This window comes from Lactuca sativa, chromosome 5 (assembly GCF_002870075.4).
Source record: "Lactuca sativa cultivar Salinas chromosome 5, Lsat_Salinas_v11, whole genome shotgun sequence".
NCBI classification, from domain to species: Eukaryota; Viridiplantae; Streptophyta; class Magnoliopsida; order Asterales; family Asteraceae; genus Lactuca; species Lactuca sativa.
In genome coordinates, this window is record NC_056627.2 from 37721490 (window position 1) to 37744823 (window position 23334).

A 23334-nucleotide genomic window follows, 5' to 3' on the forward strand; every position below is an offset into this window, starting at 1 on the left:
CCTAGAGTCCATGGTCGTTAGTCTCCAACTCCCGCGACTGGATCAATGATGGGTGGCGATCCTTCGTCTTCGTCGGCAGCAAAGGTCCGCTGGCAACCTTGGTTGATCGGAGCAGCATTAAGAAGGAGGGATATGGTAGCTGGACGAGGGAGAAGAAGATGGCGGCTACAAGATGAAGAGGGAGTGGGGTGTCGGCTGTTACATCCCTTAGGATTAGGGTTTAGAGGTTTACGCTATAGACCGACCTTACATAAAACTTCTTCCCATATTGACACAACTAGCCCCTCATTTCCAGATTTTGTTCAACTTAAATCCAACATTTACTCCTTTAGCCCTCAGCCTTTCCAATTCATTTCATTTTAGGTCCAAGACTTACCAAACAACCCCTCCTCTACAACTTGTTCTCAAATGAAGTCCATATGTTACCATTCAGCTCCTTAGCCTCCAAAAATCTCTTCAAATTAAGTCCCAATAATTTACCAACTAGTCCGTGCCCTCATAATTATTTACGAAACCAATTCGAAACTTACATTTTTAACCCCTGGAGATTCAAATCTTGTCATCTAGCTTCCCGAAGCCAACACCTCACTAATTATTATTTGATTTTGGACTATAATAATCCAAAATAATCATAAAATTACTTCTCGGGATTCCGGGTTTATTATTTAATTATTATATTTTAAACGGGATGTTACACTGAGTGTGCTCCGAAGCAGCAAACTCAGGGCGGAAAAGAGCCCTCTTAGTAAACATCTTGGTGATCTCTGTCAACTTCTCAATCGTCTGTCTCAGATCCAAGTAATCATGAGCCAACCTCTCCCTCTCCACCAAGGGAACATATCTCATACGGAACATCTTCGAGACCTGCTCCCAAGTAACATTAGCTCTATGCTTAGGAGTGTAAGCACCAGTCACCAATCCTTCGCCCTAATTGGAGAAGGTTCATGGTGCACTAAACCTTCTGGTCAGTAGGGAAAGAACATTTGAAGAAACAAACCTCCACATCAGACAACCATCTCATCACTACAATTAGGTCCCTGACCCCATCAAACTCTGGGGGCTTCATATTATCGAAGTCCCGGTACTGGAAGGATCTCACCCATCAAATCCCTACAGGAGGAACAACCGCAGTAGCTATAGCAACAACAACATCATAAAGAAAAACATATTGATCATCAAAGAGATCAATCATAGCAGTCTTGATAGACCTAAACACTCCGGCATAGACCTCCGGGCAGCAGCAACTACCTTAGTGGTGATGATCTCCCGAATCTGTTCATCAGTCAATCCTGGCCTTCCATGGGCACCCTCTCTAGATCCTGATCCTATCGTCTCTACTATTATGAAAATAAACCAAGACATATCAAAAATTACACAATACACGTAACTACAATCCCATGACAAGAGTAAACCCTTGGGGTTTGTGACTTCCTTACTACGCGTACGGGTCATGTGCATTCAATAGTACGAGCCCATACTACCTTCTACACCTACCCGTATTTATCTCAATGATCATCACAACCACCCAAAACAAATAAAACAACTAGGATATGCATACATCCAATCCTCACTCTCTCTCGAGAGTGACTAATCACGCTTCAGGTTGCCAACTGCTCACACATACTCACCCATGAAACTTCCACCAACCCTGTAGCCACTCGTGCATGCTAATCATACATAACACTGGATCCTATAGACAGTCAAATACTTGATTCTACCCTAAGCCCACAACTAAACAAGGAATAGGAAATAAGGCTAAACCAAACATTCTCATACTATAAAATCTTAGTTATGTAGGACTATGATGCATACACTAAGAAACTAGAGTAATGATGTAAATTTCATAAAAGAAGTCCTATTAGGCTATCAGGCACCATACATTAGGAAATTCTATCATGAAATTCCTAAATATCCCTAGCCTATCACTAGTATGCAGTGTTATCATATCATAATAAATAACAGTGTGCTAATTTGGGGTATACTTTCTTGCTCTGGATGATCGTACACATCACATCCTTCCTTGGTTACTATTGAAAAGATTTTAAAGTTGATTAGTTTGAGTCTGGATTCACACAATTCTTCAACCAATTCTATCAAACCAGGGCTCTGATACCAACTTGTAACATCCCAAAAATCAGAGTAAAATTTTCATTTTTCCAAAACAACCTCAAGACAATAATTATTTACAAAACCATTGTTTCAAAAGTGATAATCAATAATTAGAGTTTCCCAAAATCCAAATAACAAAAAATCCGAAGGATGTGCACGATCACGCATTCGCCTTGTGACGGTCATATGAAGTACCTGAAACAATAAACTCAAACTGTAAGCCAAAGCTTAGTTATTTACCCCAAAGTACAACCACACAACATAACATACACAAACATTGCATGTTGGGTATAATCAGTCATCGTACTGGAATACCCTCAGGTCCACAGCCATCGGGCTGGATTACCCCTAGTCCAATCAGTCATCGAAATGGAATGCCAATATGCAACGAGTCCAGTCAGTCGTCAGACTGGAATATCTTTGGGTCCACAACCATTGGGATGGATTACCCTCGGTCTGTTAGCTCACGTACATAGCAGTAAAGCCTCAAACCAAACCATAACATGTCGACATATACATAACATATAACATATAACCAGTTAACAGACAAACAGGTAGATCTACAGATCACTACTACATAGCAACATCCTATATACCAAGACACGGATATGACAAATCACTACAGCATAGCAACATCCTCTATACCAGGATACATAATCAAATGGACCGGCATTGGTGTCTTTGAGTCGCAAGAACAGTGAGGAAAACTCACCGCTCGGTCTGAAAAGATGTTGAATAGGACACCGCTCCGACTATCAGCTCTACCGCTCACTTATTCATTGGAACTTGACCAACTTAACTTATAAACAAAATATCCAAAATACCCTTAAGTCAAACTTGGTCAAACCCTGGTTAAAGTTAGAAAGTCAAAAATCTATCCGAGTTAACTCAGCTGAGTACGTTGGGCGTACTCAGCCAGTAAGCGGGACTTACTCGAGCTTGACCAAAAACGGGTTGTTGATTGTATACGTGCATCGTACCATTTGGTACGACCAACGTACATGAATGCCTCTTCTCCCTTCTATTAAGAGCTTAATCCTTTAAGCTCTTTCGTCCAAATTCCAGATCTAGACCTCAAATGTTGTCCTTAACCATAAAAGTTTCCAACTTTATGGTCTTGCATGGCTATTAAGTGCTCAATACCAAAAACCTAACTTCTTAACTCATTAAGACATCCTAGATCATGCATGGATGGAAACTAATGACGAAGAGCACATTTTATTCTTCTAAAAATTTCAAAATGTCTAAAAGGACAGTTTATATGAATTAGAGTAACCCATACTCATAATACGAAACTTATGGGACCAAAATGAACACGAAACCATAGCTAAACAAGATCTAAGAAGAACTTAATCAAGATGAAAGGTTTTTACCTCCAAATAGTTTCACATGATGATGTGATTCTATATCTAAAGTGCTCCACTCTTCTAAGAATGTCTTCTCTTCTTTCTTCCTCCTTCAAGATCACCAAAACACACACTAATTGCTCAAATGCTCTCAAATGGGTTAGGGTTTTCAATGAGAGTCGAAATGGGACTACATGTTGATGAAAGGAAGAAGTCTTGAGAGTTAAGGATGTTTAAACAGGGTCCTAAACCTAAAAATTAGGGTTTGGGATTTTGCCACGTATGCCCAGCATATGCAATATACTCCCAACGTACGCATGCTTCGCCCAAAATTTACAAAAATGCCACTATGGGCCAATTTGCAAACAATTCTCACACATAAGGGTTAGAATGTAATTTACCTTAATTATGAATGTTACACCCCTATCCAACAAACACCACTTTTCCAACAACAATACCAATCTTTCACGGCCTTTCAACAGCAATTCCATCCTCAATCGTCACAACGACCACCTTCACAACCACCACCTTCACAATCACAAACACCTTATTCGCTGGATTTTTTTTTTCGAAAATACAACCTTCAACCACCACCTCAACCAAATAAGAAAAAAGGGAAAAAAACCCAACCCACCCCATTACCCAGGAAAGGGTACCATGGACAAAAGAGGAAGAAGAAAAGCTAGCAGAGGCGTGGGTTTTGGCTTCCCAAGACCCAATTGAAGGAGATAATCAAACCTTCAATTGTTTTTGGGAGAAAGTTCGAAGCGTGTTTTATGTGTTAACGGGACGTGAAAGTTGAAATCGCGATCAAATTAGCTCGAAATGTCGTAATATTCAACTAAAATGCACCAAATTTGGAGGAATTTACAACAACCTCCAAAACATATGCAAAAGCGGTTCAAACGATTTCGATGTCTTCAAGGCGGTCTTGGATCAATTTGAAAAAAACAATGCCAACCCGCAAAGCTTTTATGTATGCGAAACCATGACTAAAATTGAAAGACACACCAAAATGGAAATAACAAACTGAAGGAACTCACAAAGCTCTTCCGGTTCATAGTGTTTAAGAAACCCGGATGCAACTTCTCAACAATCGGATGAGCAAACACACATCAACATAAACGATGATCCGCTCGATCTTGAAAATAAGCAACCCCTTCGTCCGCCCATTAGAAGAAATAAAGAAAAAAAACGGCTTCAACGTCTTTGGGATCTAGTGTTATAGATCATTTTAGAGACAAATTTGAGATATGTGCAAGTTCAAAAGAACAAGGCCGAGATAAGGAATCGGGTGGAAAAAAATGATTGAAGCGCAAACATCATTTCAAGAGGCACAAACGACGCTCCAAACAAAAACCAATATGAAAATTTTAAAAAATGAAAGCGGACGACCTGAATACGAAGATTTGAAGCTTTTTCTCACAATGAAAGAGTTCGTTCGAGCCCGGCGTAGGAATAAAGTGTAGTTTATTTTAGTTATATTTGGTATTTTTAGGTTTTTTTTATTGTTATTTATTTTAATTAATGTAATTGTTTTGATGTAATGTGATATTTTAATTTAATAAAAAACTAGTATTTATATATATATATATATATATATATATATATATATATATATATATGTTTTTAATGTTTTTTTTAATTAAATTATTTAAAAAAAAAATAAGATTGAGTAGTGTGTTTAATGATAGGTATCCCATGGTTAATGATAGGAGTGCGATGTGACACCCACCACTTAGGGATGTCAACGGGGGCAAACGGGACGGGGAGTGCATCCCCCGCCCCCACCCCCGAAATTTCCTCGTTCCCTCATCCCTGCCCCCGCCCCCAAAATGTTTAGCTTTCCTACCTGCGCCCCAGCCCCTGAATTCCCTTTATTATCCCAATCCCCGCCCCGTTTCCCCGCCCCCGATTGATTTTGGCCTGCTTTTTTTTTTTTTTTTGCTAAAAGAAGTTGTTATTTAGGCTAAAACAAGCTATTTTTAGGTAACAAATAATTATTTATAGTAGAATTTTACATGTTAAAAATAAAAAAGTTATGACATCTTAAAAACATTATACTAGCAACTTAATAACACGTTTTTGGATGAACCTTAGAAACTCAAAATCATATTATTGTTTATTATATGTATATAATTAATATATGTAAATATATGTGTAACTTATTAACGGGGTCCTCATGGGGGTTTCGGAACGGTTTTGCCGACCCCAGCCCCGCCCCCAAAATTAAAATGGGGGTTAACCTTGCCCCCGCTCCCGTCCTTGTCCCCGGTTTTTTTAAAAAAAAAAAAAAAACACCAAACGGAACAGGACCCTACGGAAACGGAGTCCTACGAGACTTTTTAACATCCCTACCACCACTATAATAGTTAATTATTGGTATAAAAGATGACCTAATAACCACAAACTAATAAAATTTATATAAATTATGAGTTGTGTGGCAAAAATAAAGTTACGTGACAACAAAAGTATATGACAAAAATAGCATCACTCCTGTAAATGACAATAGGTTATCGAGACAAAAATGAAGTGGCGGATCCGTGATATGAAAGAAAATGTAGCATCACTCATTTTATCGTTATTTATCAATAATAATAAAAATTATTATTTAGCTTATCAAAATCGATTAACTCTCTATGAAATTCCGAGAGCCGTCAAAACACATAGAGACATAGTCGCATGCAAACGAGAACACACATTTCAAGACCATTCTGGCTTTGCGACCCCGTAACTTTTACTTTCCTCCTCTTTTTTTCAAACAGTTTGGTTTTCCATTTATCTTTTTTAATTTATCTTATATCATGGTCTTCTTACTTAAAATATTAAATAAAATATCATTTCATAATCTACGTGATGCAGTTTTAAAGTATAATAACAAGTTGTTTTTTTTTTAAATACTTTCTATCGTGTGGATATACTTTAAAGTTTAAACTACATTTATATAATTTATGTTCGTAATTTATGCCAAATAATTATTTATAGTAAATTTTTGTTTATTTATAACAATTTTTGTATTTTAAATACGATACTGTAATATGATTTGAAGACCAAATTAATAAGATGTGCATATTTTACCCAGCAAAAATAGACGAAAACTTTCTCTAAAATGAAAAACATCAAAATCTCCTTCATAAGGTAAATATTGCTATTGTGTGCGTTTTATCTTTATGATAAATATAATGCGCAATGCAATTATATTTTTTTTTAATAATTACATCAAAATCTCTTTTATATAACTAGCTATAATGAAAAAAAAATCATGGATGATAAATAGTCTTAAATAATCAGTAATACTACTTGTTAGTGCCTAACTCGTTACTCTATGAAATTTAATAAATTGTTATATAATTATTTTATTTTTCCTATAATTATATTACTTTTTTTTCATTATATTGAACTTTATAAAAGTTTAATAAAACATATTTAAACGGTTTTATTTTCACGTTGAAGAATTTAATAATCATTGAATTTCATATTCATTGAATGTGAATGTGTCATCCAAGGATGGACATGAGACCGAACCGATGCCGACCTAGATTCTCAAATAATGAATTGGGTGGAAAGTTGATACCGAACAAATAGACATATCAATGGAGCAAGATTTTACCCCGATTCGCTCCAAACCATTAAGAATTTTACGGGTTTGGATTTTATTTTTTGATTTGTTTACTTGTTTACGACCCATACCATTTTACCCTTTTATTAAATGGGTTGGGTATTGATCATTGCCGATTCGTTCCATTTATAACCCGCCCCACTTATATATATATATATATATATATATATATATATATATATATATATATATATATATATATATGATCAATGAGAACACCTAAAAGGTTGAGAACGCGAGAACAGTTCTGGACCAATCAATATATAATGGCATATTAGTAATTGTATATTTTAATTAAATTAAAATAAATAAAATTCAATCAAATCTCTTAAATTTAGGGTCAGTTACCAAAAAAGAATAAAATATTCGATTTTTTAATTTTCTTATTAATGGAATATAAAAAACATTTTTACCAAAAATTATTTTAAAACTGAAAAAAAAAATTATTTTTTTCTTAAAAAAATCAAAATTTTTCTCCTGTTTGACTTTTTTTTTCTTTTCAAAAAAATGAATAGAAATCTAACCCCAAATCAATACATTTGTATTCACAAATGATTTTTTTTCCAAAAAACATGATACTACTCCAATCACAAATGAATACACATCAATTTACAAGCAATCCAATTTCTTTTTTAATCAATTGAAAATAAAGAGTGTAAAATTATCATTTTTTCATAAAAAGAATACCTCTAATCATAATCAAATACACTCATTAACATATGATTACAATGCTATTCACAAATGAATACACTACTATTAACAAATGAGTACCCTGCTATTCACAAATGAATAATTGAATACCTTAAATCATAAATAAAAACATTCATTCACATATGAATGCACTGCTATTCACAAATGAATACAATGTTATTCATAAATAAATTATACATTCTAACATAAATGAATCCATCAAAAAATAATATAACATACATCTAAAAAATATAGAACATAATATAATTTTTCATTCTCTTCTAGCTCAAATTCTTCACCTTTCATCTTCTCAAACATCTCCAAAGGACCTCCACAAAACCCATATGAAATTGGTGCTTTTCTCTTCTCCAGAGCATCCAAAATCTACAACTAATGTTATAATCGTTAATGAAATGTTATAATTAATGATTGAAACTCAAAGTTTACCTCTTGATCTCTATATTTAAAAGCTATTTCATTAAATCTAAAATTATGACATCAAAGAAATTAAAACTCAAAATCGAAAATTACGGACTCAAAGAAATTACATTGTCATTTCTATTAGGAGTTCATATATGATATGGATTGGAGTGATCTTCGGTAACGATGATGTGGAAAAGTTTAATACCTCGATTGTCTTCCCATCATAAGCATCTATCTATTTTCCTCCAATTAGACCTTTGGTTCGCCATAATCCAGAACTCTTGAGCCGATCAACAATACTTTTTGTTTCCATGCTCATCTGAGCCATCCTAGACTCCATTTAGTGAATTCATGAATCTAACCAAAAGCCCTAAAAAAATTAATAACGATTAGAGTAATCGGTAATGCTCCTGGCGACGAAGAAGATGCGTGAGATTGAAGAGTGGTGAAATTTGACCCTGCTGCTACTACAATGAATTGCTCGTGAAAACATCGTCGTTATCATGGTGTCTGGCTTCTAAAAACAAAAAAACTCTTTTCTACCTCCACGTATTTGACACCTTTGTACAAATGGCAAAAGATTCAACTTCCAGCACACCACTTATTGCTTCTCCCTACACCAGTTGGATGACACAATTGATAACAAGAAAAAATTGAAATCCCACCAAATCCCTTCTGTCACAAAAGGCTACACATGGATCAAATTTCTACGAATAATGAAGCTCAAATCTAATATGTAAAAGTCGGCAGTGGAGAGATGAGAGGGAAGAGGCGGACGTTTTTTTTAGTCCTAGCTTCCATTAATTAGGGCTTAAAGGAAACGGGAGAGAGAGAGAGAGAGAGAGAGAGAGAGAGAGATTATAGGAGTTGATAAAAATAAGATAAAACCTAATGACTATAGTACCCTTTTAGGTAATTAGGAAGTTACAGTTTAATCCTATGACTTTCATAATTTAAATAAATGGCCCAATAATAATAACCTTTGATTTTAAAATTTAGAAGGTTTAGATCTGTTCTCGTGTTCTCAACCTTTTAGATGTTCTCATTTGATCCTACTCATATATATATATATATATATATATATATATATATATATATATATATATATATATATATATATATATATATATATATATATATATATAACACAAAAGTATGCAACTCTATGTCTAAGTAAAATGTAACTTTTATTTTATTAGATATTGAGTATTAAGTAATGTATATATTATTTAAGTAGACATTTTATATTTTTTTTTGATAAATATTAGTTTGTGGCACACATTAAAATTGTTAAATTGTAATATTGAAAAAAGGTCGGGTTAATGGGTCGGGTATTTATTGATATATTCGGTGGATACGAGTATGGATTTGATTATTCAAAACATGAGGGTTATTGGAGTGGGACGAGTCATGTTTTTAAAATTTTTAAAGGGTTTGGATCAAAGGTGATTCGCTCCAAACCTGCCCTATTGACAGGTCTACGAACAAGTCTCATATTAACATAAGCAGTGCCGGTTTGGGTCGGGAATAATTCCAATACTTTTGTTCACCCTAGATTCATTTCATTATAGTTAGTTTAATTTATTGATTAATGTCAATTAGATATTTCATCTTATTCAACTATTCAATTCAATTAAAGTATATGGTGTGAATACTCTTAATGGTAAACATATAAATTTGAAAAAGAAAAATTCAAAAAAATTGCTACGTTTTTAATCCGAAATAAAGTTTGGTATATTTGTTGATATGATAAAAGTATTTTCACATGTTATGCTCTCGAGTGCAAAGTCTTTATAAGTAGAATTCAAAACATAACTTTGCAAAGCTTGTTGTATCAGTACTTTTTTTGTTCAAAAAGATTTTTAAAACTTGAATTCATCGTCAATTATTTGTGGGACAACTATCTAACAAATTTAAACTTAAAATCATAGATTTAAAGCTTAATCTTATAAATATGTATTTATCATTCAAGTGTGAATAATTGTAGTTTATATACAAACGGAAGTAGACAAAGTACAGTCAAAGACAAATCATCTTCTAAAGAAAACATTACTAAAAAGACATTCTCTTCATATATAGAATCTTAAAAGATCATATATTACGTCGATATTCGTTTTAAAAAACATTAAAAAAACACACTAATTATCTTCCTCGATATGTCACAAAATCCTACGATCTGAATGCTAATTAAAATAACATTCACCCAACAACACCACTAATTATAATATTTAAAAAAAAAAAAAAAAAAACAAGTTTCAAATTCCACCAAAGCAGTCATTTTTAGCTCCAATTCACACCCAAAAGTTCGAACCGATCGTACACTAAACCAATGGGTTAGTCGTTGATGTTCCATAGCCATTGACTAAGCCACCCCATGATGACCCAAGACCCGTTAAGTACCCACCGCTACCGGAACTTGCAGCGCCGCCATGGTGATCGGAAGAACAATTTTGATCTTGCCATTCTAAAGCCAAAAGCTTTGGCTTTACATCAAGTGAACTGATCGTATCATCATGCACATCGTTCCCTTCGTGATTGTATGAGATTAACCCTCTTTCCATGAACGGGTTATTAATCGAATCGAGTGTCATTCCTCCGAAGGGTGAACAAAGATTACCGCCATGATAATTCTGAGCTAAAATATTTGCACCACCCATGTCCGCCGCGTAACCACCGGTACCCATAATCCCGAGAAACTGACTCCCACCGCCTCCGCCACTGTTCTCCATGAAATCGATAGCCCTGGTAGCACTATTGTTCAGATTCTCAAACATAAAACTAGGAATATTACTTGAATTCCCGATTCCAAACAAGTTAGACGCAGAAAACTGCATCGACGATTCCGGGTACGAGAGTTGAAGATCAGTCGAGTTCATAATCAAGTGGTGGTTAGGGTTAATCAAATGTGGGTTTTGTTGGTGGTTCTGGTGGTGGATGTTAATGCTGTTATCGTTGCTGTGGTTGTTAGGGGTGGCGGATGTAGATTTCTTGGAACTAGAAGAGACTTTCTTGTTTTTCCGGCAACCACCGCCAACAGGAATGTTACGGAGGGTGCCACCTTTGGTCCAGTATCGGCGGCAGGTTTTGCAGAAGTATCGTGGCTGGGTGAGTGAGTAGTTGTTGTAGTAGCAGAACTTGGTGTGGGTGGAGTCGCAGCGTGGACATTTGAGAGCTTGGTCTTGTTGTGGCCGGAGCCTTCTCTCCATTAATGGCCGCGAGCATGCAAGCATGGGATCAGTAATTCCTGAAGGAGACGATGAATCCATTCCTATTTCCTCCTGAATTGTACCCTGGATATTAATTATAAAAAAAACATCAGAATCTGTGTCGGGAATTGTACTTTCAGAACATTCAATTCCAATGTACGTACACCAAAACAAGACATTCTTTATCTTTCTTTCCCTTAAAGAACTACTTATCGTTTTTATAAAAATTCCAAAACAATATTGCAATGATTATGAAACCCTAAATGCAAACCTTAACTAATCATTTTTTTAACTAGAAAATGATGGTATATTTATAACCAAAATCCAAGAGTGACCGACTTTCCTAACAAGTGATTTCTTTGTTTTTCATTTCAAAGGGTTCGAGACAATTATTTGTAATGGATAGATGTATTTAGCACCATTAAAACGATAAACCAGTTGCAGTTTTTTATTCACTAGAAATGTAGTCTTTCTTTTGCAAATGTACTTTTGATTCACTTGCGTATTTTATAAGTAAGAACTGTAAATGCAAGTAGATGTTGACTCATGTTACTAAATGCAGCTGGTTCTGAATTTTTTGTTTCTTAAACAAATTTTGTTCTCACCCCAACAATTACAATCAATTTCCAAATTTAGGAGTCTAAAATCATAATATTTAGAAAGAAATCTGTACCTGAAACCAGTCAGACGAGTCCATGCAGACTTGAAGCGACGTTAAACCCATTTGATCCGAAGTGGAATCGTTCTAAAAAAACAGAAGTGAAAACCTCACACACACAGTGAGTGTGTGAGAGTGGGTATTTTAGAGAGACGAAAGAGAGTAAATGTGAAGTATGCAATGGTACTTTGGGGTCGAAGGCGATGTGAATAAGAAGGAAGAAAAAGTAACGAGTGGTGGGATAGCCTGCATCTGTCATCGGTGACACATTCCCAATGTGGACCCTGCATTATGTCCCTACACGATTAACGATCAGGATCTTGTGGATGCTTTTTGTTGTTTTGATGAGAACCGTTGGATGAAGTGGGACATCTGAGTGATTGTGACAGTGTGATGTTTGAGTTCCTCGATTAAGGCCAAAACCGAAAGATCATGCTGTGTTGGGACCCACGAGGTCGCTTGTTACAAGCAAGGCATAAATTCTTTTTGGTGACGTGTCAAACTAGATTGTGCCCACGTGGAAATTGTGTTTGTGAAGTTTTCGTAGGGTGGCTAACTATGTGATTTGCCAAAGTAGCAGCTTCTATCCTCTCGAAATTTACAAAATTTCCTCTTTTTTTTTTTTTTTTTTTTTTTCAGATCCGAATACAATTTTTTTTATCAAATTTGGATAATCTCATGTAGTACTAACTAAGACGAGGGATGTCATCCGTTTCAAACCTGGTTCAAACCAATTTTTACATTTGGAACCAAAACCGACAACTACCTATAGCTAGAACCGAGTACCGACTTGTATAATTACGAAAGCATAAAAGAAACAACAAAAATATGTTTAATCATAGACCAAGTACTTTCTAATAGAAATTTGTAGAAAAGTCCATGAAACTTGGCTTTAATTTATCAACGTAAAAAGTCATAACTATATATATATATATATATATATATTAGAAAATATATGGCTGTTATGTACCTAAACTTATATATAGAACCCTTTAAAAAATTTAGTTTTGATCTATTTATATTCAAACAAATCATGAAATATCTTTTACTATTCTTCATTAATCATGTGACTTACTAAATCATTCAAATTTCTATTTTTTTTCTTCATTGTGTCTAAGAACTTAAAGCATTAAAAGTCATGACCATTTAATCAAGCCTACTAAATTCTAAATGAAAACTAATAAAATAAAAAATAAAAGAAGAACATATCATAACTCAATCAAGTTTTTAACAAAATCATTGGATATAGTCTTTCAATTGAAAGACAAAACGCTTAAGTTATATTTGTTAAAAAAATATTGGTTTTTTATTTTCTCTATAAACTTCAATAATTATTTGCAATAAAAATATATATAATTGATCTTTTTAATTTCATAAATAAACTTAATTCAATGGTACTCTAGTAAAATAAAATTAAGAGAAAATGAAATTGGATTTGTTTTGTTTAAAACTACACCGTTTAAAAGGTTCTATACCTAAGCTTAGTTACATAACAACCACATATTCACTTTTCTCATATATATATATATATATATATATATATATATATATATATATATATATATATATATATATATATATATATATATATATATATATATATATTAGTCTAACATACTAATAAACATTTGCAAAATAATTCTTGTATCTAGTTAGTACTGATTTTTGGGCCTAATTCTAAATAAACAATTAATGATGTTTTTCGTTAATAGATTTAAAGTTTAAAGAATTTTATAAAGATTCTCCATTTTATATATATTAAATTAATTTGAAAGAAACTCATATTTATTTATTAAAAAATTCAAAAGAAAGACATTATCTACTTCCCTTTCATTAAAAAGCTCATATATATATATATATATATATATATATATATATATATATATATAATTAAAAAACACAATAATGATAATTTATATATCATTTTTGGGATTCTTGTGATTCCTTTTAATAAATATCATAACTATAATTATAAATACATCATCTATATCTTATATAACTTAAGAGGATTTTGTTGATTTGTCGCAAGAAACGCATTTATAGGCCAAATGTTACTTCATTATTAATTCTTTTAAGCTTTGTGTGTAAAACGTTTATCATAAAATTGTCATATGGAGCGCATATTTAAGAAGAATTGATTGATTTCTCGTATGGAGCGCATTTCTAAGGGACTTTTTGATTGTAGTTATCCTATATAATTTAAAAAGACTTTGTTGATTTGGTGTATGAAACGTGTTTCTAGGTCACATGCAACTTTTATTATTAAACTAGGCGATTGCCCGCGCGTTGCACAGAAACGTTTATATAGTTGAAGTCTTTACAAATATATATTTTTGTAAATATAGCAAGAACGTTGTTAAATTTGATATAATAATTTGTATACGAAATTGATATAATATATTGATTATTTTGAATTATATGATAATATATCTACATCTATTATAACTACATAATCTTAATCGTTTGAATGACTTCCATCCACGAGTTACACATGAATCAAATTAAATATAATATATGGTTTAATGTTATTTATAGTTGTTATTTTTAATTACTTTTTTAAAATTTATTTGCTTAATGTTTTAATTTCTATCATTATAATTATTAAAAACATCAAACATTGTTTTTATATTTTAAAGGTAATAATATAATCATTTATATAGAGTTATTTTTAACTATTGTTATTATAAGTTATTTTAAGCTACTTATTTGAAAACTTTTAACGATTATAAAAATATTTTTAGGAAATATTTTAGTTAATTTGAGATTACAATTTAGTTTTTGCATTTCTCACTGCAATTTATCACTTAGATATTTACAAAATATTCTTTGGTTTTTTAAGTGAAACTGAAATTTATATTTAAGTGGACATTGTAATGTTATATTTAACTTAACAATTTAAGTATTTTGTCCAAACTGCTCAAAAGTTGTAGCTTTAAACTGATAATGGTTTACATATAACAACATATTAAATCTAATAAAATAAGTATAATATGTTAAAAGTTAAAGACATAACTTTATAAGTAGAAGTAAAGATATTATTTTAAAATTGAAATTTAGTATATATTTATGATTACACTTTATGTTTGATATTTATTTAACGTTATTAACCAACTTATAATCATTATTTGTAAGACACTACGATTAATCACTTTTAACTATTTACAAAATATTCTTTGGGTTGTTTAAGTTAAACTAAAATTTATATTTAAGTTGACCCTGTAATGTTATATTCAAATTAATAATTTAAATATTTTATACAAATTGTTCCAAAATTGTATCTTTAAAATGATAATGTTTTACATCCAACAATATATTAAAACTAATAAATTAAGTATAATATATTAAAAATTAAAAAACATAAATTTATAAGTAGAAGTAAATATATTATTTTAATATTGAAATTTAGTTATATATGATTACACTTTAAATTTGATATTTATTTAACCTTATTAACTAACTTATAATTATTATTAGAAAGAAATTGAAAAGTCATGGGAGTTTCAAATGAATGTGGTGAAAGAAAAAAAATGTATGAGAGTTTCAAATAAATGTGATGAAAGGAAAAATGTTTCCTTTATAATATAGTATGATATGATATGATGATATGATTTTCAGTTATTAGGTGTAAAAAAAGTAAATTAGGTGTAAGAATGGAATGAATAGAGTTCCTATTTTTTAGAAGTGATCAAATTAAGTTTATTTTGTTCTACAACACATTACTTAAATGCCAACATGGTTAAATAGTTGCAAGAAACGTTATAAGAGTTACAATAATTATAAAAACACATGCTAAATAACTTTAATAGGACTTTTATTAATTTGTCATAAGGAATTTGTTTCTAGGCACTTAGTTTGTATAATAGAGCTCTATTTGGGAATAGCGGTCTCTAGTACATAAACCTTTATTTTCGGTGTCGTTCGATTGTGAAAGGATCGTCGCTAAGATGTATTTTTATGGTAAATGTTTTACATCTAAGACCAAAAAATTCAACAATGAAGTAACATTTGTCCTACAAATGCGCTTGTTACGACAAATCAACAAAGTACTCTTAAGTTATATAAGATATATAGGATTTCTTTATGATTGTAGTTATGATATTTATTAAAAGAGAAACACAAAAAATGCCAAAAATGATATGTAGATTATTGTAAAATCACACCTTATGATCTGATGAGTCAAACACATAACACGTTGTCTACCAGTTTCAACGCCAGTGCTAGCAACAACTTCGTCAACGACTGCATGATTCTCATAATCTTAGTGATCGTTTGTATATTAGGTAGATATACTTTCTAATTATAAAATAGATATCAGATCGGTAATCTAAGTGATTAGGATCAGACTTTATATAGATTAGAATATAACCCTAAAATCGTGGAATCCCCTTTTCTGTAATTTTATATAGTATACTATTAGGGTTAAACCCTAATAGAGCTTTGTGCCTAGCTTTGTGCAACTGTTCTCTTTGTGAGAACCTTTTCTTAGTGAAAACATCTTTATGATCATCCTTGTTCTTCTGTTTCTATTTAGTCTTTGTTTGTTTGTTTGTTCTTCATTATGTTGGATTAGGTGTCTAGGACCAGAACTATAATTGGTATATACTTAAACTGATAGAAGCACAGTCTTTTTGGGTTGCCCTAAAGACTAGCAACTAGACAGAATGATTTTGGAGAAAGAGATTGATTTATTATTTGATTAATAAATTGGAATAAATGATTTATTAATATATTATGAAAATAATATATTAATTAGAAATAGTACTATTTAATTAATATTTAATCAGAAATTAATTGACTTTAATTTTGGGATTAAATAAATTAATTAAAATGCAAGGACTGAAATGTAATTGTTCAATAGTTGTGCAAGAGGCAATCTAGAACCCTCCATAGGCTATGGACAATTTTCATAAGCCTTAGGGTTTCTAGAATAATTTTTGGTGGATAAACATGAAAGTGGATAATTACTTGGTTTAAGATAATCTTAGATTAGGGCTTATCTAGGGTTTCCTGACTTCACTATATAAACAACCTAAACCCTAAAAATTTTGGCCACTTGTTCTTTGGAAGACCTAGCCGAAAATTTGAACCTTTCTTCTCGTTCTCAATCATTCTCCTTTTCTAGTGTTGGGTGTGAACCACTAGAGGCGTGACATTTGTGACGCTTACTCTCAAGGCTTCATCAACACAAGGATTTGGATTGTTATTACTATATAACAATCAAGGTATGAATCATCTAACCCATATTTCGTGTATTTAGAAAATATGCTAGGAGATTAGGTTTTTCTATTTTTTTTGCTCAAGTTATATGTTCAATTAGAGAAAAAATAGATCAACAATTAGGGTTGCATGCACACATAATATTTGTTTGTTATGCTCAAAACTCATCAGTGGTATCAAAGCGTATGTTTAGTTTTCTATTGAATTGATACAATGTTTGAACTTAAACAAGAAGGAGCAAACGGAATCTTCATTCTGTTCCGAACACATGGCATGGTGTTCTTCTATCACGACGTATTGGCAGGCTAAATTGGCCTGACACGACGTGTTGATTGTTTACCACGACGTGTTGGACATTCAGATCGATAAATTTCGGTTTTAAAGATATCTTATGAATTGATTAGAATAGCTACCTTTAATAATGTTTTAATTGCATAAAACTGAATATTTTTAAAATGTAATTTGGTATCCTTATCTTGAATTCATGACTGGTTTGTTTTTTTTAATAATTAATTGAATATTAATTTTGAAATTTTAAAATATAACCTAGTATTTTTGAAAAGTTTTAAAAGTACACCCTTATATTATATATAACATTAAAAATCTAATATTACTATATATATATATATATATATATATATATATATATATATATATATATATATATATATATATAACATTAAAAATATAACCTAGCGCGTGTGGCTAACATGCATATTAGAATGAGATGATAAATGACATCGAGAGTACCTAGTTAATTTTGATGGTTATTCACATCTTGTTTGTGATCCTTGGTATCCTAGTCACAAATAGAAAAGCATAATCGAGATTAAACTTGCCATTGAAAAGTTCAGTGATTCTAAAAAAGATATAGGAATTTCATTTAAAAACAAATTCATTTTTTTTTCAATGATGAAATTGGTAAATTGTCATTTACCTACCTTTATCTAATCTACAATTAGATTACAACATCCATTTTCTAACTTGTAAAGTATTTAGTTGGATCCTACCCTTGATATTTCATTTTGGGTGTTATATTGAGGATTATTCTTATCTAACTAAAACTATCTAGTCTTTCAGATGTCTACTCTAACTGATGCTTTTAGTTCCTCCTCCTCTTCCAACAACAACAACTTCTCTCTATTGAACATCTGCTTGAAGGTGCAATTGGATGGCACCAACTACAAAGATTGGATGCGCAACATCAAAATGGCCCTTTGCTTCGAAGATAAGGAATACGTCCTTGAAAAACCTTTGGATGAGATCGACGAAACAAAGGCCACTCCTGAACAAATGGTCGCCTATAGAAAACAATATAATATTGCCACAAAAGTTGCATGCATCATGGTGGCGACAATGACTCCAAAATTACAAAGGCACTATGAGGATTATTGACCGTACGAGGTGAACAAGGACCTTATGGAGAAATATCATAAGCGAGTTCGTCAAGAAAAGTACAAGGTAGTAAATTCCCTCATTGCTAGAAAGATGAAGGATGGAGAGTCTGTGAGCAACCACGTTTCAAGAATGCAGCGATACGTGGATAGGCTATTCAAGCTCAATGTGAATTTTGACGAAGAGATAGAAATCGACATAGTGTTGAACTTACTACCAAGTTGTTATGAACAGTTTATATTGACCTATCATTTGAACAACAACAATGAAACTACTTTGTCATAATTACACAACCTCCTTCGAACAACTAAATCAGGAATGAAGGGAAAAAGTATTGTCTCCACTCCTACTAGTGCACCTGTTCTGGCCAAAAGGCAAGGGAAAGGGAAGAAGAGGAATATCCTCCCAAACAAAAATAGAAGGGAAAGTCCCAAGGTGGGTCGTCAAGTACAAGACCCAAAGGAAAATCCAGTTCTGATGCTCCCCCTATCTCTGACCCCAAAGAGGCTAGTTACTTTTACTGCAATGACAAGGGGCATTGGAAACGAAGCTGCCCAAAATACTTACAAGATGTCAAGGATGGCAAGGTGAAGCCAACGCCGACATGTATTTACATTATCTTATCTAATAACTCATCATATTATCATTCTTGGTACCTTGATACAGGATGTGGGTTTCACATTTGTTCTGATTTGTAGGGCTAACAAGAAGTGAGGATATGGAGCATGGAAGGATGAACTTGATCATGGGCAATAGGCGATCTTCACCTGTTACCAAGATTGGAGTTTATAGCTTAGTGCTTAGTAGTGGGTTAGGTTTAGATTTAATAAATTCTTGATACTCATTAGAGATGACACAAAACATCATTTCATTTCATGCTTTATTTAAACAAGGTTTTAGATATTCTTTTAATAACAAGAATGGTTCTATTTATGCTTATAAAAATGGTGTGTTTTATTTTGAAGCTTTACCTTGTGATGGTGTGTATGAAACTATGATGATTGTAGAAAATTTAGGAAATAGTGTTTATCATATTGATTCGTCTAATGGTATAGACAAAGCGTGCTTGTGGCATTGTCATCTTGGACATGTTAACAAGAAATGCATGGCCCAAATCCAAAAGGATGGAGTGTTGGAATCATTTGACTTACGGTTAGATGACACATGCGACTCTTGTTTACTAGGAAATATGACAAAATCACCTTTCACTGGTTCTTGTGAAAGAGGTGAAGGATTGTTGGATCTCATACACATGGATATGTTTGGGACCTTTAGATCCACCACAAGGGATACAAATCGATTCTATGTGACTTTTACTGATGATTATAGCAGATATGGCTATATATACTTAATCAAGCGTAAGTCAGAAACCTTTGAATAGTTCAAAGATTTTAAGCAAGAAGTAGAGAATTAATTAATGAGGAAGATAAAGATGCTTAGATCCGATAGAGACGATGAGTATCTTAGTATTGAGTTCCACCATTACATCAAGGAATGTGGAATTGTTTCATAATTGACTCCACCTTGGACACCACAACTTAATGGTGTGGCTAAGAGGCGTAATCAGAACTTGTTGGACATGGTTTTGTCCATGATGATTCGAGCTTCACTTCCAATCTCTTTCTGGGGGTATGCCTTAAAGACTGTAGCCCACATTCTTAATCTTGTCCCAACTAAGAAAGTTGCCAAAACACCTCACGAGATGTGGACAAGTAAGGTTCCCTCATTGGAACATTCCAAGGTTTGGGGTTGTGAAGCTTTCATTAGACGAGAGACTCACGAAAAGCTTGAACCTCGAAGTGAGAAATGTATTTTCATCGGCTACCCATAAAAGTCCTTTGGATGTTTGTTCTACAGACCTAGTGAGAACGTGGTTTTCATAGCACGAAGGGGAGTCTTTAGAGAAAGTGAGAAATCTTATATGCAAAGTGGACAGTGGGAGTACCATTGATCTTGAATAAATTCAAGAGTCAAACAATGAATAAACTTCTGATAATACTAGGGCTCAACCTAAGGAAGAAATTTCGGTTGAACCAATTGACGAATCATTACCTCTTAGGTGTTCCACTAGAATTAGAATACAAATAAGGTTGTATGGTTTCCATATTACTACGGAAGATAATACGTTTATCAGTAATAGTACACTGGTAAATTTGGATGAACTTGCTAATTATAAGGAAGCAATGGCAAGCCCTGAGTCAGCCAACTAGAAAGAGGCAATGGATAGCGAGATTAAGTCCATGTATGACAACCAAGTTTGGAATTTGGTTGACAATGTACCAGGTCGTAAGACAGTTGGGCGCAAATGAATCTTCAAGAAGAAGACCGACATGGATGGAAAGGTACACACTTTTAAGAATCGACTGGTTGCGAAAGGCTTTAATTAAACCCCCAGGGTTGACCATGGCAATACTTTCTCCCCAGTAGATAAGATAAAATCTATTAGGGTAATGCTAGGCATAGTTGCATTTCTTGACTATGAAATTTGGTAGATGGATGTCAATACTGCTTTCCTCAATGGGAAGTTGGCTGAGGATGTTTACATGAGTCAGCTAGAGGGTTTTGTGGATGCAAAGTATCTGAATAGAGTGTGTAAGCTTGAGAAATAAATCTATGGATTGAAACAAGCTTCTCGCAGATGGAATCTTCATTTTGACGAGAAGGTCAAAGAGTTTGGTTTCTCCAGAAGCAAGGATGAATCTTCTGTATATGTTAAAGCTAGTTTGAATATAGTAACCTTCCTGGTTTTGTATGTTGATGACATACTTTTTATAGGAAACGACATTCTAACTTTGCAAGAGGTTAAGTCTTGGCTTGGAAAGTGTTTCGCTACAAAGGATCTAGAAGAGGCTGCTTATATTCTAGGGATAAGGATTTTGAGAGACAGGAGTAAAAGGAGAATTAGACTTAGTCAAAGTAGATACTTAGAAAAGGTACTAAAGCGTTTTTTATGGAGAATTCCAAGAAAGGAGAACTGCCTATATAGATTAATACCAAACTGAGTAAGACTCAGAGTCCGAGTATTGATGCATAGATAGCAGAAATGAGTTGAGTTTCATATGCTTCCGTTGTTGGATCGATCTATCATGTATGATATGATATGTAATCGCCATGATGTGGCTTTTGCGTTGAGCATGGTCAGTCTTTATCAGGGAAATCTAGGTACAACTCACTAGATAATAGTTAAAAATTTTCTTAAGTATCTACAAAGAACTAAGGATTGGGTCCTTGTTCTTAGTGGCAGTGATGACTTGAGAGTGAATGGGAATAGTGATGCTAGCTTTCAAACAGATAGAGACAACTTCCATTCTTAATCTGGCTGGGTGTTTACATTAAATGGAGAAGCGGTAACATGGAAAAGTTCCAAACAGGAGACAGTGACTGATTCTACTTGTGAGTTATAGTACACAGCAGCAAGCGAAGCATCAAAGGAGGATATTTGGTTGAAGAACTTCATCGGAGACCTTGGAGTTCTTCCAGCCATCAAGGAGCCAATGGAGATTTTTTGTGGTAATGAAGGGACAGTTTCCTTAAAGGAACCAAGAGATCATGGTAGATCAAGGCATATCGACAGAAAATACCATTTCATTAGACATAGAATTGAAGAAGGTCACCTCGTCATGAAGAGGGTATCATCAGAAGAGATGTTGAGTTTTAAGCACTATAACACTCCTATGGTGCACATGCAACCCTAGATGCTTTGGATCTAAGTTTTCTCCAATTATACATGCAATTTCAATTTTGCAAAGCATACATCCTAACTACCATACAATGGAGGATACAACATAAAAACCAAGTTAGATAAATACCTCTTAAAGTTGTTTATAAAGCTTTAACACCTCAAGTGTGATGCCTCTAATGTGTCACAAACACCAAATGTAAGAGGAGGATTGAGAGAGTAGACTAGTTAGCTCAAAATCGATTATCACCCTCTTAGAATGAATGGGAAACCGATTTTAGGGCTAGGGGGTTGCTTTAATAGTGTTACAAAGGATAGGGTTTCATCCATTGTAATGCCCCGTTCTAAAAGTAATTATTTATGGATTACCGAGATCAAGGGTAAGGGCGTTTTGGTCTTTATGGGTATTGGGTTCATTCGAAAAGGTTTCGGGTCGGGGTGTGTTGCTAAAAGCGTAGGGCTTCTCGCCACCTTTTCGTGGATATAAAGTCCGTCGGAAACGGACTTAGAATAAAGGAGTTATGACACTTTAAAGATAGTGTCAATAATGGTCCCTAAAGGAAATATTTGGCAAAGGGGTCCTAGGCATGCATGGAGTGCATGCGTGTAATTGGATGGGTACGCCCAACGTAAGCTAGGTTATGCCCAGCGTAGAGTGGTTAAATGAACGCGGGTGTTGGAGGCGCACGCCCAGCGTACGTCCAGTGTCTAGAAACCCTAATTTTAGGACCAGCCACTATATAAGGAACATAATGGTTCCAATCCTAGCTTCCATATCTGCCCTCTTACCCTCAGAAACCCTAAGTACCCATTCTTCTTCCATTGTTGTGGATATTTGACCATGGGGAGCTTGGTTTGGCAAAGGAGAGCCTAGAAGAAGAAGGAATAAGTTGTCAAGGAAGGAGTTGGATGGCTGGAGCTCGTAGATCTGGGAAGGCATCATCTTCTGGAGCCCTTTTGAGGTATAAAGTCTCTTGCTCGGTAATTATTTT

At 33.4% G+C, this 23334-nt stretch overlaps 1 protein-coding gene across 1 annotated transcript; it reads right to left on the minus strand.

Moving 5' to 3' along the window:
- Positions 1-10261: 10261 nt before the first annotated feature.
- On the minus strand, positions 10262-12236 carry LOC111900695 (dof zinc finger protein DOF5.6). Its single transcript, XM_023896575.2, has 2 exons — positions 12067-12236; positions 10262-11477 (listed from the first exon to the last, which is right to left on the minus strand). The coding sequence occupies exons 1-2, from the start codon at positions 12115-12117 to the stop codon at positions 10509-10511; spliced, it is 1020 nt and encodes a 339-aa protein (XP_023752343.1). The 5' UTR covers positions 12118-12236; the 3' UTR covers positions 10262-10508.
- Positions 12237-23334: the final 11098 nt, after the last annotated feature.

Bases quoted from the DNA above. Each gene is read 5' to 3' on its own strand.
- LOC111900695 (XM_023896575.2), bottom strand. From the start codon at position 12,117: ATGGGTTTAACGTCGCTTCAAGTCTGCATGGACTCGTCTGACTGGTTT. The intron at 11,478-12,066 runs GTACAGATTTCT...ATTAATATCCAG, and splicing joins ACTCGTCTGACTGGTTTCAG to GGTACAATTCAGGAGGAAAT.